Raw genomic sequence first — 17,371 nt, forward strand, 5'->3', positions numbered from 1 at the left:
AGGATAGCCCAAAAAAGAAGAAGAAAAGAGGATCATTAAAACATTTTTTTAAAAAATAAAGGAGAAAAGACAGAATCACAGATGAGCAGGTCTGCTTTGAAAATGATATGCTAAATTTATTGGATATTTTAAAAGAAAAGCAAGTTGTACATAATAAAGATTCACATATTCATGTAGAATCATCTTTTTCTGTCCTACATATATGGAAATGCCCATTTTATTTGGCATTTGTTACACTCAGAATAACTTTTTAACTTAAAAGGAAAAAATGCCTTGTTTTCCATCTTTGAATATAATGACTAATATTATTCACTGTGGTGAAGATCGAATTTCTATATTCATTTACTCTGTTTAAGTTATCTCTCCATCTGCATTAGTAACTTAATAAGTCTAGATATTCCTGGTACTAGTGTACCACTTATAAATTTGCTAATAAATTCACTGTATGTTCACTTTCTGTGTTTGGGAAAAAATCTGCCTATGAATCCTCTAATCAGGAATGACATCTTGCTCTACATCCTCTGTAGCAGTGGTCTCCAAAGTAGGGTACATGTACCCCAGGTGGTATACAAAATGATGCATAGGGGTGTAGGAGGAAAATATTCGAATTTATATTTATTAATTTAAAAAAAAAACATACCTCTTCACTCCCATACAGCAGATTTCTGGCAGAGGCCACTTTATCCAAATGGAAGCAGCTGTACAAGCCAATGGTTTTCTCTCTGCCTCTCTCGCCTCCTCTTTCCAAGGGCTAGGTGAGGCAGGGACAAATGCAGACTGATCAAAGGGTAGAAGGAAGGGGTTGTGGCCCAGTCAGGACTACAGTAGCAGTGACAGGGTCATAGGTAGCAGCAGTGGCCATGAGGACCAAGGAGGCTAAGAAAACAACATTATATGTGAGAACCATCAGGGTTGGTGTCAAAAGCCTTGTCATGATGTCATAAACAAACCAAGTCATGATTCCAGGCTTATCATGCTAGTAGAAGGTAATAGTGATGCCAAAATCTGGAAGAAGAGAACAATGAATGGGGAAATTATTTTAAGAGAAAAATTGTCTCTAAAAATTGTTCTATAGAAATCAAGACATTGAGGAAGAGGCAGAAAATGGAGACGGAGTATCACATAGTGGGGCAAATTTTAGTGACTTGCTTATTAGCTCTGTGGGTCTTAATAGTTTTGTTTAAGGAGGGAAAAGAGTGGAATCCTGAAGATTCATCTCTTAAACAGATCTCAAGCATTTATGTGGACCAGTCTTTCTCATGTTTTCAGCCATCCAGTGCCCACAGGTTAAAATGAGCTCAGGTCATGTTGTTTGGAGGCTTATCAAAAAAAATCTCCCCAGCTGTAGAATATTTGAATGAATGTTCATTTTGCTGCTAATTTGGGATGTGTCTACAAAGCAAGAAGATAACATTCTAACACCTCAGACATCCCAGGGTCCCATTCTAACATCTCAAAAATAAATAAATAAATAGGGCCCCAAAGAGAAAAATATTTCTGCAGAACTTCTGTGACTGAAAAAAGAATATGGAATTTAAGTATCTACCAAGTGCATCCAAAAATGTTAGAGGAAATGCCTGAAGACTGATTAGATGGTATGATTTTTTAAAGAAAAAATAAAGGTCTAAAGAATTGTGGTTACCTTGTTACTGATAGGTGGGCTAAAGGGGGGAAACACAGAGATAGGCAATGCTTCAGAAAGAATTATTTGTAAGTATATCACAAATCAGTGTGCAGAATGAGGTGCCTATATCAGTATTTCAGTTAGTATAATAAGAAGGACTTGACATTTTCTCCATTACCCACTAACTCTCAAAAAAATCCAAAAGAGGAATTATATACCAGAGGTAGAACAATTACAGCTGGCTCCACAGACCAGAAAGCCTAACAAAATGACAACCTTATAAATTAGTAGTGGTGACTGTTAATCCCTGAGGACCCAACTCTGCTTCACTCCCCTTTCTGCACCCTGCCCCTCCCCCCTCAAAACACAGGCATTCACAATATGGCAGAGTGTGACCACTCTGGAAGTATGACCTTCCTCTGGGACCACTCAGCAATTTCAATCTTGCTGTTGCATTTTCTGATGACATATTCTGCCCTGCCTTCATCCCCAAAATTCTATTGTAGTAAGCAATGTATCTCAACTCTGCCTAGTCACTTCTAGGGAAAAGGGAGGTATAAGAGCAGGATTGTGCTCTGATTGGGGCAGCCATGCTCAACTTGAGAAGCAAAGAAAGGAGGAATCAAAGGCAAGGATCCAGGGTATATACCAGGCTTGGCTCCTCAGAAGTTACTTTCAGGAGGGTGAGACAACTTTGAAGCCCCAGCCCTAGGGGTAAACCTTCCATCAAAGATGAAAAAGGCTAAAAGTGAGCAATAAGGGAATAAAAGGGGAAGGGAAACTTAAACCACCAAAAAGCTCAGGAGGAAGAAAACCCAATTAGAGGAAGAAAATCCAACTTAGAGCACAGAGAGGTCTATCACCTGTGAATCAGAAAGGAATATGACTATGAAGAAATTTAAAAGGTTCTAAATGTTTGTAAATAAATATTTCGAGACACAGGAGATTGAACTGATAATGCAGAGAGAGACCTCTGGGGATTCCCTAAGAGAACCTAGACCCACACAAGCTGTTCCTGAATGGTACAACAGAGAAATTGGAATCTTGAAAGAAGTTTTGTTGCTGAATCATCTCTAACATGTCTGACTCTTCATGACCCCATTTGGGTTTTGGTTTTTTGGGGGGTGGGGGACAAATGGCAGGATTTATGGCCTAAAGAAGAAACAGGTAGCAAATAGGAAAAAATTAATCCATCTCCTGCTGCACTAGTCTCTGGAAAGGAGGGAAAGGTGGCCTCATATCTCCTGCTGCATGGGCATGACTTCTGTCTCCTACTACATATCTCCTGACTTGTCCAGACAACTCCCATCTCTTGCTGCACTGCCCCCTGACAAATTTCCACCCTCTGGAGGAGAAAGGCGTGGAGAAATAAGGGGTGAGGGGCTTCCTTTTGACCTCATGCCTTCCATCTGTGCCTTCCATCCTGTGCTGCACATATTTTATCCCTCATCTTTAATTTCCTGTTGCAAAAGAAAAAGTGTCCATCATTTAATGATTAACATACTCAAACTTAGTTATACACTATACATCCCAGTGATTCTGAATTTCTGTAGATCATCATGCAAACTCCAGTCCCCATCCTCCATTACTCAAATCCTTATTCCCATCTCTCTCAGCACACCCACCCGAAAGTCCCAACCAAACATTACCCACCCCTTCCACTGTGCTCTCTAGAATGCCTGCTCCATAGGCAACAAACTTGTTTTCATCTTAAATTCTTTCCTTTCCCAGTCCTCCTATCTTTTGGCTATCACTGACCCCTGGCTGCCTACTGATGACACAGCCTTCCTGGCCACCCTTTCTAATAATAATGACTGTACTGTCATTCACCTCAGCTTACTTTTCAAAGTGGAGGAGTTGGAGTACCCCGTGATCTCCATTATCACTTCCAGGTTCTCCTTCTATCACCATCACTCAATAACCTCTCCTCCTTTGAGTTCCTTATAATCTACATCTTCCACCCAATCAAAATCATGATGACGAGTGTCTACAGACCTCCAGCACCTTCCACTTTCTTCCTCAATGAGTTCAGTAACTGTCTCACAATCTTTCTCCCTTTTCCAGCTCCTGCTTTAGTACTAGGGGAGTTTAACATACATATTGATACTCCCTTCAAACACCCTAAGCTCCTAATTCTTCAGTCTACTCACTTCCTATAACCTCCTTCACATCACATCAGCTATGGACAAAGATGGGCATGCTCTTGATCTTTCCATCATGCACAAATGCACTACCTCCATCTTCAAGAACTCTGAAATTCCCTCATCTGATCACAGTCTATTGACTTTCTATTTCTTCCTTTAGACCTACACAAATGATCTCATTCCATCTCATCTCTTACAATAGATTGCCCTTTCTATCATCCCCTCTCTCTCTTAGTTATCTTTAGTCTCTCCCTATCTAGTGGCTGCTTCCCTACTGCCAACAAACATGCCCATGTTTCCCTCATCCTCAAAAAACACTCGATTCATCTGACACTACTAACTATAGTCCCATAGCTCTTTTTCCCTTTGCGGCAAAACTACTTTAGAAGGCTATCTACGGTAGGGTTCTCCGTGTCCTCTCTTCTTGCTCTCTTAATTCTTTATGGTCAGGCTTCCAACCTTGTCATTCAACCAGAACTGCTCTCTCCAAAGTTACCAGTGATGTCTTAATTGCCAGAGCCAATGGCCTTTCTCAGTTCTCATCATTAGTGACTTCTTTATAGACTTTGACATTGTTAATCACTCTCTTAACTTTGATATTCTCTTCTCCCTAGGTTTTCAGGACACCAGTTTATCCTGCTTCTCCCCATACCTATCTGACTGTTCCTTCTCAGTCTCCTTTGCTGGATCTTCATCCAGATCACAATCCACTAACTTTGGGTAGTCTACAGGACTCTGGACTGGACCCTCTTCTCTTCTCCCTCTTTACTAGTTTACTTGATGTACTCATCAGCTCTCATGGATTTAACTACCATCTCTATGCTGATGATTCTCAAATCTACTTATCTAGCTAACCCCAACACTCTCTGCTGATCCCCAGTCTTGCAACTCCCACTGCCATTCAAACATCTCAAGCTGGATGTCTGGTAGTTATCTTAAACTCAAGAGGTTGAAAGGTGAACTCATTTTTTGCACCACCACTCCAAAGCTCTTCTTCCTCTCAAACTTCCCTATTGCTGCCAAAGGCACCACCCTCCTCCTAGTTCTCCAAAATCAAAAATATAGGAGTTTTCCTTAACAATTCACTATCTCTCACTCTCATATCCAATCTGTTGCCAAGGCCTATCAATTTTACCTTTGCAACGTCTCTCATATATGCCCCCTTCTCTCTTCAAATACTCCCACCACCCTGGTGCAGGCCACTCCTTCACACCTGGACTATTGTAATAGTCTACTACAAGTCTCTACCCCACTTCAGTCTATATAGTGTTTTCCTACAGTGCCAGTCCAACTGTGTCACTTTCTTAGTCAGTAAACTCCAGTAGCTTCCTGTTATCTCTAGGATCAAACTTAAAATCCTATTTGGCATTCAAAGCCCTTCATAACCTAGCCCTCACTTCCACCTTTACAATCTTCTTACACTCTTAACATACTCTTTGATGAAATAAAAATGACCTGTCTGTGGTTTCCTGAATAAAACACTCCATTTGTCAGATCCAGGAATTTTCTTTGGCTGTCCCCCCTGTCTGGAATGTTGTCCCTCCTCATTTCTGTCTCATAGCTTCCCTGGCTTCCTTTAAATCCCAGATAAAATCCCACCTTCTACAGAAAACCTTTCCCAATCCTTCTTAATTCTAGTGCCTTCCTTATGTTGATTATCTTCACTTTATAGAACTTGTTTGTTTGCATGTATTTGTTTGCATGTTCTCTCTCCTATGAGACTGTGAAGTCCTAGAGGGCAGGGATTGTCTTTCCCTTTTTGTGTGTCTCCAGGGCTAAGCATTTCGCTTGGCCCGTACATAGTAGACACTTAATATGTGCTTATTGACTGACAGAATGAGATTGGAAATATAAGTGAAAGACAGTCTGAAAGGAGGGAAACAAAATTCATTAATGAGATTCATTCTAATTAGTTCTTTCAGGCCTAGAATCTTAATACTCTCAGATTCCCCCTATCTTCTAGTATCTGCTTACAACAAACAGGATGGTTAACAGGAGGTGACTAAAGAAAGGCAGAATTGATGCCTGTAGAGTTCAGGAAAAATAAATTTTAAATACTGGTACCAACAAGCAAACAAACAAATATGTAAATAAATTGGATGGATGGATGGATGGATGGATGGATGGATGGATGGATGGATGGATGGATGGATGGATGGATGAATGATAGATATGCTTCATTTATCTTTTAAGTGTAACCTTTGTAAGTCACTTAACCTCAGTTTACTTTAGTTTCCTCAACTGTGAAATGGAAATAATAATAGCACTTACCTACCCAGGTTGTTATGAGGATCAAATGAAACAGTAATTACAAGGTACTTAGCCTAGACCCTGGTATTTAAAGGAGTTTAATAAATGCTTATTCCCTTTCCTCCTTTAAAAGATCCTTGCAAAGAAACCATATACTGAAGATATATATATATATGTATGTGTGTGTATATATATATATATATATGTATGTATGTGTATGTATATATATATTTTTTTAAGTGACCACAGGCAGTGATAAGAAAATGACAGAACTGACACTGCTACCCATAGTAAAAGTAGTTCCTCATCAGCCACATTAGGAGGTTTAAAACAGTGATTATTTTAGCAGGTCTAACAAAATGAGTCAAAAAAATTCAAAATTATCAAGAAATTATGTAAAATATGGATTCATATCCACTGTCATTAACATTGAACCTCTCTTATACATATATAATGTGCCTTGAGATATTAACTAATAATAGTGTGAAGACATCATGTTTAACACATTTTAAATTAAGCTTTTATTGCTTAAAAGGCTATAAATGTATCTGTGTGAAAACTCTCAAATACGCACACTTAAAAAAAAAACTAAAAACTTAGAAACAGAATTTCCTAACCTCTTTAATAATCTTTCAAATAAAGTTTCAATAGATTTTGAACCAAACTGTTTAAAAATATCAAACAACACTTTGTGATTAATTTCGAAGAACAGCTGATTGACATAAGAGAAGATAGAAATTTGCTAGCTAAATTTCAATAAAAAATCTTTGAATAACTAGTGGATAGATAATATTTAAGAATAATTATCATGTTTTAGTATGCATAGCCAATGATTTATTTCTCCCATTTGCATCTACATATCTTTGTGAGGTGTTTTCAATAAAGGCAAAAGGGCCTTTATGCCATCTGTTAAATAATGTTAATTAAAATTTTAAATATTTTAAAAATATTATTGATTTTATATTTATCTTATCTCATTTCTATTTTGTGGTTTATAAGATATTAGTACAGTCATACATGTATAATTTATAAATATATACATATTATGGGGGACACATGGTCAAACATTTTTTAGGTAGTGGTACATAATTTTTAAAAATTTAGAGATCCGGACAGCTAGGTGGTACAGTGAATAGAGCACTGGCCCTGGAATCAGGAGGACCCGAGTTCAAATTTTACCTCAGACACAACACAAAACTAGCTGTGTGGCCTTGGGCAAGTCACTTAACCCCAACCCCAAAGCCCTGCCTTCCTCCCTCCAAAAAGCAAAAAAAAAAAAATTTTAGAGATCATTACTTTGTAGCACCTTTCCCATTTGTGATCAGTTAATAGTGTCAAAGAATAATTTTTATGTCCTCTTCCAAGTCTGAGTGTTGGTCTTTAGTCAACTGCAGAAACTTGAAAAAATCTTTGACAACTCCAGGTGCTTCACCACTGGGAGATGATCAAACATCATGATAGATATGAAAAGCTCACAAAAGGGTACATTGGTTGGGACTAAAATATATACCAAGAACTCAGAATATTGGATCAGTCTTAGAAAGATACTGAGTTATACAATAAGTGCAGTATGTCTCTGTGTCTAGGAGTGGGGCAGCTAGGTGGAATAGTATATATAGCTCCAGGTCTAGAGTCACGAGGATGTGGGTCCAAATCCAGCCTCAGATACTTACTAGTTGTGTGACCCTGGGCAAGTCTCTTGAACCCATTTGACCCAGTTTCTCATCTGTAAAATGAGCTGGAGAGGGAAATGGCAAAGCACTCTAGTATCTTTGCCAAGAAAACCCTGAATGGAGTCACAGAGACACTACTGAAACAATTGAATGGCAAACAATACCTCAAAGTCTGAGAATCCAGAAAAGTCCAAGCAGTTCAAATGGAAGGGGAAAAAAGGCATCAATGTTGTTGTTTGTGCTTCATTTCTCAAAGAGAACCGGTGACATCCCAGTGTGGTGTCTTGGCTTGCTTGTGAATTGGATTTAAGGAGTTGGGACTATCACTGACTGAATTCAAATAACATATTCTTAACTCTGCTTTCAGATATTCAAATAGGACTATAATCACATGGATTCAGTAGTTCCCTCCAGTGATGCAAATGACCTTTCACGAGTTCATCACAGTGGGTCCAATTACACAGTTAACAGTAGAGTTAGAAACCTTGCTGTCCACCTGTCATCCTTTACAGAACAGTAGAGAAAATGGAAAATGTTTCAGTGGCCACATGTTTCTGAAGTTTAGAGTTGGGCAAGATGTCATCAAGGGAAAGTGTAGGCAGTTCCCAGTCTATGTTCCAGAAATCCATTTATGTTATTTTTGTGGAACTTGACATACATCTCTCACAGAAACATTGTTAAAAATAGTGGATAATTTTCCTACCCCAAAAGCCTTTATGACCAATAATGTACCCAAAGTATAGGTACCAATAAGTCCTATTTTTGCTTCATACACCCACCATTTATAACATTGCTTTCATGGGAAAATGCATTCTGAGTTATAGCTTAACCCTTTTTCAAACTTGGCAGTGGCATCATAGGGAAGGGAGAGGAAGAGGGTAAAGACCCAACATCCTCTTAACCCTGACCCTGATATGCCTAAATGGATTCAGAGGAATCAGATTCTAGTTTCCCTGCTCAGAATAAGGTCAATTAGTGCCAAACGTAGCCAGCAGAGAATTAATGGATTAGTCTGGGGAAAGGCTGATGATTTCAAAAAAGAAGCCAGTGTTAGTACTATCCCAGATCTCAGTTCAGTAAATAACAGTGGGTTCAAGAGGGTATGAGGGGCCATTCCTAATTGCTTTTTTTGTTCTGGCTTTTCAGGTCAGTCGATTGCTGATTTTGGGAGGTGCTAACATCAATTACCGAACAGAAGTCTTAAATAATGCCCCAATTTTGTGTGTCCAGTCACACCTTGGTTATACAGAGATGGTGGCCCTGCTGTTGGAGTTTGGGGCTAATGTAGATGTGTCTTCAGAAAGTGGCCTTACTCCTCTAGGATATGCTGCAGCAGCTGGGTTCCTAAGCATTGTTGTACTGCTCTGCAAAAGACGAGCCAAGGTAATGTTTCTGGATTTGCTTCTATGCCTACCTTAGCTATTTCTTCTTTTCTACTTGAACAGATTCAATATCATTCCATATAGTTGCCCTGCTAGCTTATATGGGGATAAGTAACTGTAGCATTTACAGTTTAAAGTTGGATCAGGAATGATGCTGGCAGTGAATGCATCATTTTCACCACTGCCTCACAATGTCCTGCATAATCCTAAAGGCCTTTGAAAGGTAGTTGGAAAATTATATTAAGCAGTAGCACCAATAAGTCCCCAAGAAACAAGCTGAACAATTGAGGCTTCAAAGGAGACAGTAAAGTGTCACCAGGGGCAGCTGGGTGTCGAGGTGGACACAGTCATCTTCTTGAGTTCAAATATGGCCTCAGACACATCCTAGCTGTGTAACTTGGGGCAAGTCACTAAACCCTGTTTGCCTCAGTTTCCTCATCTGTCAAAGAGCAAGAGAAGGAAATGGCAAGCCATCCTAGTATCTTTGCAAAGAAAACCCCAAAGGGGGTCACAAAGAATCAGACATGACAGAAATGTCTGAACGACAAACGTCACCTGTAAATTTATAGTCCTTTTCAGAGGATAATGACCAGTAGTGTTATCAGCTTGAATGTAAAGAAGAGATAAGCTGTCTATGAAAATAGGAAAATGGCCTGAGTCACCTTATATTACCAGGAGACTACGTCCCTAAGTATATATCTAAGAAGAGCTTTACAGGATCTCGAGGAGTAAAATCCTGACCAAAGGTTGGACTCCTTACAAGTAGTAGACCTTACTGGTGACACCTAGAAGTGTTTCTACAATACAAAACACACTTGAATCATTCCATCCAATTTTCTGAGAATAATTTCTGCTGATTATGTGTTTACTTTGTGGTGTTTGAAAGGTCATTGGTGCAACTGTATCCAGCTTCAGACATTTGGTGAAAAGAAAATTGCTGGTCATACCAATATCATAGGCTTCTGGAAACGGTTTGTGGTTTTTCAAAAAGTTTTATTTCAGCCCTGAGAGCAAACTATGGATTTAAGTGGTTTCATTGTGAAACATAAGATATGTAAGTGACCTCTTTGCAAAGCTAGTATTCAGGGTTTGTTCTGAGAAATGTGATGCCCTTTACTGTAGAAGGGTCAGGGAGGAGGCTGGACTTGAGACTTTTTAGCAGATTTCAAAGCATTTGGGCTCTTAGCACAGGGTGAAGGGAGGTGAACAAGCATTTATTAAGCACCTTCTATGTGCTAAACATTGTGCTAAGCTCTTTATAGATAGTATCTCATTTGGTCCCACTCTATGAGATAATCCCCATTTTACAATTGAGGAAACTGAGGCAGACACATGTTAAGTGTCACATAGCTAGTAAATATCTGAGGCCAGATCTGAACCTCAGGTATTCCTCACTTCAGACCCAGTGCTTTATTTACACTTTTGATTCTACCTTCCTTTTTGTTTATATAGAGTCTCATTTAATTTCTGTATCTATATATTCATGGTTTTTTTGAATCTCGGTCAACCCTTCCCTACCACTTGACAATTATTTTGTATGTCTCTTGTTCCTTCCCCATTTCATTTTCCACATTTATTAGCTCTGCAAATTTTCTCTACCTTTAAGTCCCTCAACTCTACCCTTGTCACCTTTACTCTCTGAAGATGAGCTATCCTTCTTTTTAAGGAGAAGATCAAGGCCGAAATGGGAAACCTGCAGCCTCAAGGCCACATGTAACCCTCTAGGTCTTCAAATGCTGCCCTTTGACTGAATCCAAACTTCACAGAACAAATCCCCTTAATAAAAAGATTTTTTCTGTAAAACTTGGACTCAGTAAAAGGCTGCACCCAAGGACCTAGAAGGCCATAGGTACCCCACCCTTGAAAGGCTAGCCAATAAGACCTGTGTCTTCTCCTTCAGCTTCCCTCTCTCTAAACAATATACCTCTCTTTATGTGACCTAAGATTACAAACATTTTTGGCTGCTGTGTCACTCTTTTCCTTTAATCTGCCCCAGGGTCTGTTGGAAGCACCTGGAAGGCCTTAGCAAAAACTGGTGCCATGTCTGCTATTCCCTCTCCCCTAATTCAAGGTAGATGTCTTGACCCCACTCCCAGACTTCCATCTTCTTTTATCCTTCCAACCATCCATGATTAAACCCTTGCCTGAGGGAACCCTCCACTGCACTCCAACCCATGGGTCCACTTTTCTCTTCCCAGTGGTGATGGGTCAGCCCCTTATAGGCTCCCTGCCTCATTTAATTTACCTATCAGTGCATCCTCAGGTCTGCTGGAGCTTGCTATCTTCCCTTTCACCACCCCCTTCCAAGCCCCTCCAGCCACCCTTCCTCTGAACCTGCCCTTTTGTCTTTCCTCCTCCAACTAGAGAGTGAGTTCCTTGAGAGCAGGGGCTGTCTCCTTTTTATATGACAGTACTGTTTGGCCCTTTAGCCAACACAAAATTCAAAAATAGTGCTATGGGAGCCTGGTACGTTGAACTCTCAGTGCCCCCTGCCAGTTTGACCAGATCCTCAGGACCATGAATGGAGAGTAGTAGCCGCCTTCCCCACAGGGAGGTGAAGTGGTCTGGGCCGCAAGGCTGGCTGGCCTCCCTGTGTAACATGTGAATCATAGTATAAGATTCTTTGTTTAGAAAAGCCATGATTTTGAGACTTGCTATGTTCTTTCTTCACTGTGGTTTCAAAGACTATTTTAATCTGGTACAGGCAGCTACAATCTATCAAATTTTAATCTAAAAGAAACTGTTTGAGGATAAAGGGGCTTGCCTTGGGAAAACAAAAATGCTACAGCAGAGATTGTTTTTGTTTTTGTTTTAGTGTAAAAGCAACACTATGATTAGGGATTTATCCCTGGAGGGAAAATCCCGCACAGTTGTATCCAACAGATTGCCTAACCAGGGAGGCAAAGCATCTTCCATTCAGTGATTACTTCAGTGATTGAGGGAGGAGGATGCCAAAAAATGCCATATTATGCTTCTCTGGGAACACAGTCCTAGGAACTCTGTCAATACTCTGACTTCCCAGCCAGAAGACTTAGTCTTCTCCTTTCTCCTCCTCCTTAGGTGGATCACTTGGACAAAAATGGGCAGTGTGCACTGGTTCATGCTGCACTCAGAGGCCATCTGGAGGTTGTCAAGTTCCTGATTCAGTGTGACTGGACAATGGCTGGTCAGCAGCAAGGGGTGTTTAAGAAAAGCCATGCCATTCAACAAGCCCTCATTGCCGCAGCCAGCATGGGGTATACAGAGGTAAGAAATAGGGTTCTGTGGGTTTATTCTGTGGGTTACAGTAGACCTAGGAGACAAGAATTAGGGTAGAAGGGTTACTTTATTAGGAAGTTGTAAACCAAGTCGAAGTATTTTGGTAAAGATTGATGTTATGTTGCCTATATAGGCACTGTTGTGGTATGTTGAATAGACCCCAAAAGCCACCCTACTCTCTAAATGTCACTAGAATTTGTCCTGGTTATTCCAGCAGGTTTAAAATATGGGCCCTCAGTCTGTGCCCTTAACTGGTAGAACTGTATTCTGGGAGACTCTTTCCCAGGGAAGTAGATTTCCACTGAATTCATATCTCTTTTATCAGGGCTAAGGAATGCTGCACTCAAAATATAGTTGGATCCTTAGAGAAACAAGAAACTATAACTGCTTTTGTTTTTCATATTCCTGAATAGCAAAGACCCTTAGTTCTATCCTATCACATGATTCTTTAAGAGTCGCTTATAAAAATGCCAAATTATTTCACTACTTGTACGTGAAATTAATTAAGTCAGTAACAATCACCAGAAACTTCTGTGGAGTCTAGAAATAAGGGCAGCAACCCTAGATATTGAGAGAGAAAAGTAGAACAAGTTTTTTTGCCCTCCCCCGTTTACCCCTTCTTTCCCTTCTGGTCCATTACAGTGGTCCATTCCCTTCTGGTCCATTACTCAGTCACCAGTATGCATTCACTATAACCAATAATACATACATTATGCCCACTGTGGTCCTAAATTCCTAGTTTCTTTGATATATGTATTGAGATAGTTTCCCCAAATTAGCCCTAACCAATCATAAAAGTTATCATGTATCAGGATATATTAATTTCCTCTCCTTTATTCATATATCTGTTAACCACAGTGTCAGTTAGCTGCAGGTTGAAAGCAGCTTCCCTTGCCCACCAGGTTTGTAATGACGATTTCACCCACACCTAGCCAGCCTAGGCACGTCAGCATTTCTCTAGGAGTATTGCAAATTAATTCAGACTTTACCCTTTTCCTAGATTGATTTGGCTTTTATTGTACCTTCATTCTGGGAAACTGGCAAAAAATGGCATGGATTTTACCAACTAAGAAAGAACCAGCAACATTTGCTGCTCTTAGATCACCTAATGAACTGGTGATACAAACTTCTAGGGAGATTCTTGATGGGTTTTGTAGATCTCTGAAATAGAAAGGTAAGAATCAAGTCCAACAGATGTCGAGATGTGCAGTGAAACTCTTCTCCATTAACAAGAATAATAGGCAGTGTATTCACTATAGTGGAGTTTAATAATGAGACCTTTTCTTTCAGCTTAAAAATTATGGCAGTACTCATTTTCTGTAACTATAGTCATTCCTTATTAATGTGACCAACCATAGCAGCTCACCTAATGTATCCACAAGAGACCACTGAATGGGAGGTGGAAGGAATGCTAGTGATAGAGTCATAGGACCCAGGTTTCAGGCCCCTATTTCTCCATATTTTTATTTTGCTTACTCATTTTCAAAAAAAATATTAAGTATATGATTCAGTTTAAAGTCTAAAGAATCAGCGTCTGAAAGGGACACATACTGGGTATATAATTTATGTTCTAGAAGGCTTGAAAATTACTGATCCATTATATCCTAAAATAAAAGCTCATCCTGGTGACTCTTGATTGGCTTTTCTCTTCTAAGAACTTGTAATATTAGGAGGTTCACTCCAACCTGGATGTCACGAATTTCATCTGACACTCTTTATTCAAAGGGCAATGGTCAAGTTGTCAATAGCCCATATCACCGTCAAGTTTGATCCGATGTGACATTTTGTTTCAGATCGTCTCCTACCTGCTCGATCTTCCAGAAAAAGATGAAGAAGAAGTAGAACGAGCCCAGATCAACAGCTTTGACAGCCTCTGGGGAGAGACAGGTAATTTCCATGGGCATCTTTGCTTAGCCGTCTCTTGTCCCTGGGTCATGTTTGCTTAGAGCCTCTTTGATAGTGTTCTACCATATACAACTCTATGTGGGAGGGTGATAGAATTACCATAGTAGCCACAGTGGCTAAAACCCCAAAAATGTTCACTTTCACCCCCCGCCCCACCACCGCTTTGGGACTTGCCCCATTTCCATTACCAGAGTTCTGTATGATATTTCCCCCTACTGTTTCTAAATGTTTTTGAGACACTAAAAGTTTCCTTATGCTGTGCCAGATTAGAATAGTAGGGAATTGTCTGTTTTTTCTTCCTTTGACTCCTTGGAGTAACTAAGGGTTCTCCCATGAAAATAACTCTCCATGTTCTATTATAAATGCATATGTTAAATATAGTCCTTCTGCCAGTCCTTAGTGTTGCTTGTCATGTTGGAGCTATATGTTTTTTGTTTTGTTTTGTTTTTTTTAAAGCAATCAGGGTTAAGTAACTTGCTCAAGATTACACGGCCAGTTATTTTTGTGTGGGTGCCGAGTATCTGAAGCCAGAACCAATCCCAGGTCTCCCGACGCTGGGGCCGGCACTCTTATTCACTGTGCCACCTGGCTGCCCCTGGAGCCATATGTTAAAGTTAAGTTACTGTACTAGAGAAAAAGCTGATGCAAATCCTAAATCCATTCCCCCCCTCTCTTTTCCCATCAGTCTGTAAAAAATAATTCACTAAATTAGCTGAGCCTTGCTGCACAAGTAGGCTTTTTCTTTTGTCCTTCTTGGAAAAATGACTGTCAGCTTCTCCTAAGTCTAAACTGAAGTATCTGAAATAATATCAGTAACTTTTGTGGTATGTTAGAAGCTAGAAAACCACGGTTTCACCATAGAAATGCCTCCTATCTGCCAGGAGAATCATGCACATATTCAGATGGCCAATTTTGCAGGGGGTGTTCCCCTAAGCAAGGAGAATGTTATTTTGGTTTAAGGCCAGAGTGTTATTAGAAATAAGAGAACCCATCTAAAAGCAGTGCTGAATTACTAGATTAGGAAACAGAGCAAAATAACTAAATGGTTTCACTGCTTTCACTAGCAGCCTGAGGAATGGTATCTAGCTCAAGAATTTACTTTTTTGATATTCCTTCTTTTTCCTAAGGCCAGATGCAGGCAGATAAGACCACCTGCCATAGAAGCCTGACCTTGAAGGAGTCTGGAAGCTCAAGAAAATGATCTTACCACAATAGTTACAATCATTACTCTAGTTTTGTGACTTAGCTAAAGAAAGTGAATTCTGTTCATCTCTACAGTCTGCCTATGACCCCTCCTCTACCTAAAATCCTGCCAAATATATGAGCAGTCCTATTGTTTCCAGGGTTACCAGCTGTTTCTATCACCACTGGTGAGGCTGAGAGAGTGGTGGCCATCTGGTGATGGTGGAGGCTGGGGAACTGTAGAAAAGATAATCACAGTAATGGCCATAAGGAAGTTCTTATAGTTCTGTGTATGAGAGAAATCCTTAAAAAGAATCAATTACGTTTATGTAGGGCTTACTCTTTAAATGATGAAAATTTTATATAAGGAAAATGTGGGTCGTTGAATGACCCTGATAATCAATTCACTAAGCTGGATTGCCCTTCTCTATCACCTATGGTACTTGGGATATTTTACATAACAGGTTTTCTAAATCAGGTACCTAGAACATCATGGTCTCTTCCCACTTCTCTCTGCAATTGCTCCACTCTACCCAATAGCATCTTCCTTCATCTAGCTGTCATCATCTGGCTAATTTCATTTCCACCCACAGGCTTTCACAGACTTCTCATGGGACAGCACAGAAAAGAAGGAAACAAAATGACAAAATACTCCATGTTCCCTTCCCTCCCTGCCTCAGGGCTATGGACCCAAATCAGGACCAACCTTAGAGAGCTGCTATATTTGCAGATTTTCCCTAGGAGGACTGGCTCAGCCACAGGAGTTTCCTGATTAAAAGGATGCTAAGGAAGCTGCCTTAGAGCATCTCAAGCCCCTGGAGAGACCATGAAATAAGCACTAGCTTGTCATGTTCTTTTGGGTAGCAGTGACTAATATGTGTTTTTTCTGCTCACCTCCATAGGACCCATATCCCCAGGCTAATCGGTAACTACACCAGTTTTTCCTAGTTATGGAGGAGACAAGAGAGTCAGTCCACCTCACTGTGTTCTATTCCAATCACTTTTAGCTTCTTCCTTATTTACTCTACACACAGAGTCTTCCCATCTCCAGGCTACTTCTTCTATCTGTATCTGGCCTTATATGGTTCCCATGGAGAAAGGAGCATGTATGACTCAGAGAAACCTCACCACACTCTGAAAACCAGTGAGCAAAATTTGTTACAAGTCTTTAGGAAGGGGGGATTTATCACATTGTTCTAAGAGCCATTTGTCATTTACAGGACTGGCTTTACCTGGAAATTTTTCTTTGCTTCAAAAAGGATCTTAAGGATTTTTTATTTTTAAAGAAAACTGTGTGAAATGTAACCAAAGTAATTTCATGCTTATAGATTTTGAAAGTAGATCAGTCTTATTTAGTTCTCTTGCTTAGTTGTGTGGAGTGCAATTCACTGCTAGTATTAATGACACCATCTACTCTCACCTGCATCTGAATCCCACATTACATCCTAACCTAAGCACCAGCAATGGCACAATAAAACCAGATCCAAGTAGGATACTACCTCCAATATAAATATAATTTACCAATTTGGCATAGTATCATACCACCTGAACATTTTCCAGAGAGCCTTCTCTAAAAATGGAATTCTTTGGGCTTTACCAAATCTTTAAAATAGAAGTTTGGTATAATAATAATAGCTAGCATTTATTATTGCCATATATTCACTATTATTAAACACTTAACAATTATTATCTCACTTGATCTTTACAAACAACCCTGGGAGGTAGGGGGGTGTTATTATTCCCACTTTACAGATGAGGAAATTGAAACATACAGAGGACAAATGACTTGCCCAAGGTCACAACAGCTAGTAAATTTCTGAGACTGGATTTGAATTCAGGCTTTACTGACTCTAAAACTTGCACTCTCTGATGTCTAGCAGCTACTTCTAGAATAAAAATAGTTGTCAGAAAGAGTTCAGAAATATTCATTTCTTTTAAATATCATAAAGTACT

General features: G+C 39.7%; 1 protein-coding gene across 6 annotated transcripts in view; it reads left to right on the plus strand.

Annotated features, from left to right (window-relative positions):
* Positions 1 to 17,371, plus strand: part of TANC2 (tetratricopeptide repeat, ankyrin repeat and coiled-coil containing 2) — a 576,061-nt gene that overhangs the window by 529,882 nt on the left and 28,808 nt on the right. For all 6 annotated transcript variants that reach the window (XM_069076240.1, XM_069076241.1, XM_069076243.1 and 3 more), the window contains 3 exons: positions 8,838 to 9,074; positions 12,134 to 12,319; positions 14,125 to 14,218. In XM_069076240.1, the coding sequence (XP_068932341.1) occupies positions 8,838 to 9,074; positions 12,134 to 12,319; positions 14,125 to 14,218 (517 nt within the window). The remainder of the gene's footprint in view (positions 1 to 8,837; positions 9,075 to 12,133; positions 12,320 to 14,124; positions 14,219 to 17,371) is intronic.

This window comes from Petaurus breviceps, unplaced genomic scaffold, assembly GCF_028583685.1.
Source record: "Petaurus breviceps papuanus isolate PSGF00001 unplaced genomic scaffold, PetGlider_PUasm1.0 90925, whole genome shotgun sequence".
Classification (NCBI taxonomy): Eukaryota; Metazoa; Chordata; class Mammalia; order Diprotodontia; family Petauridae; genus Petaurus; species Petaurus breviceps.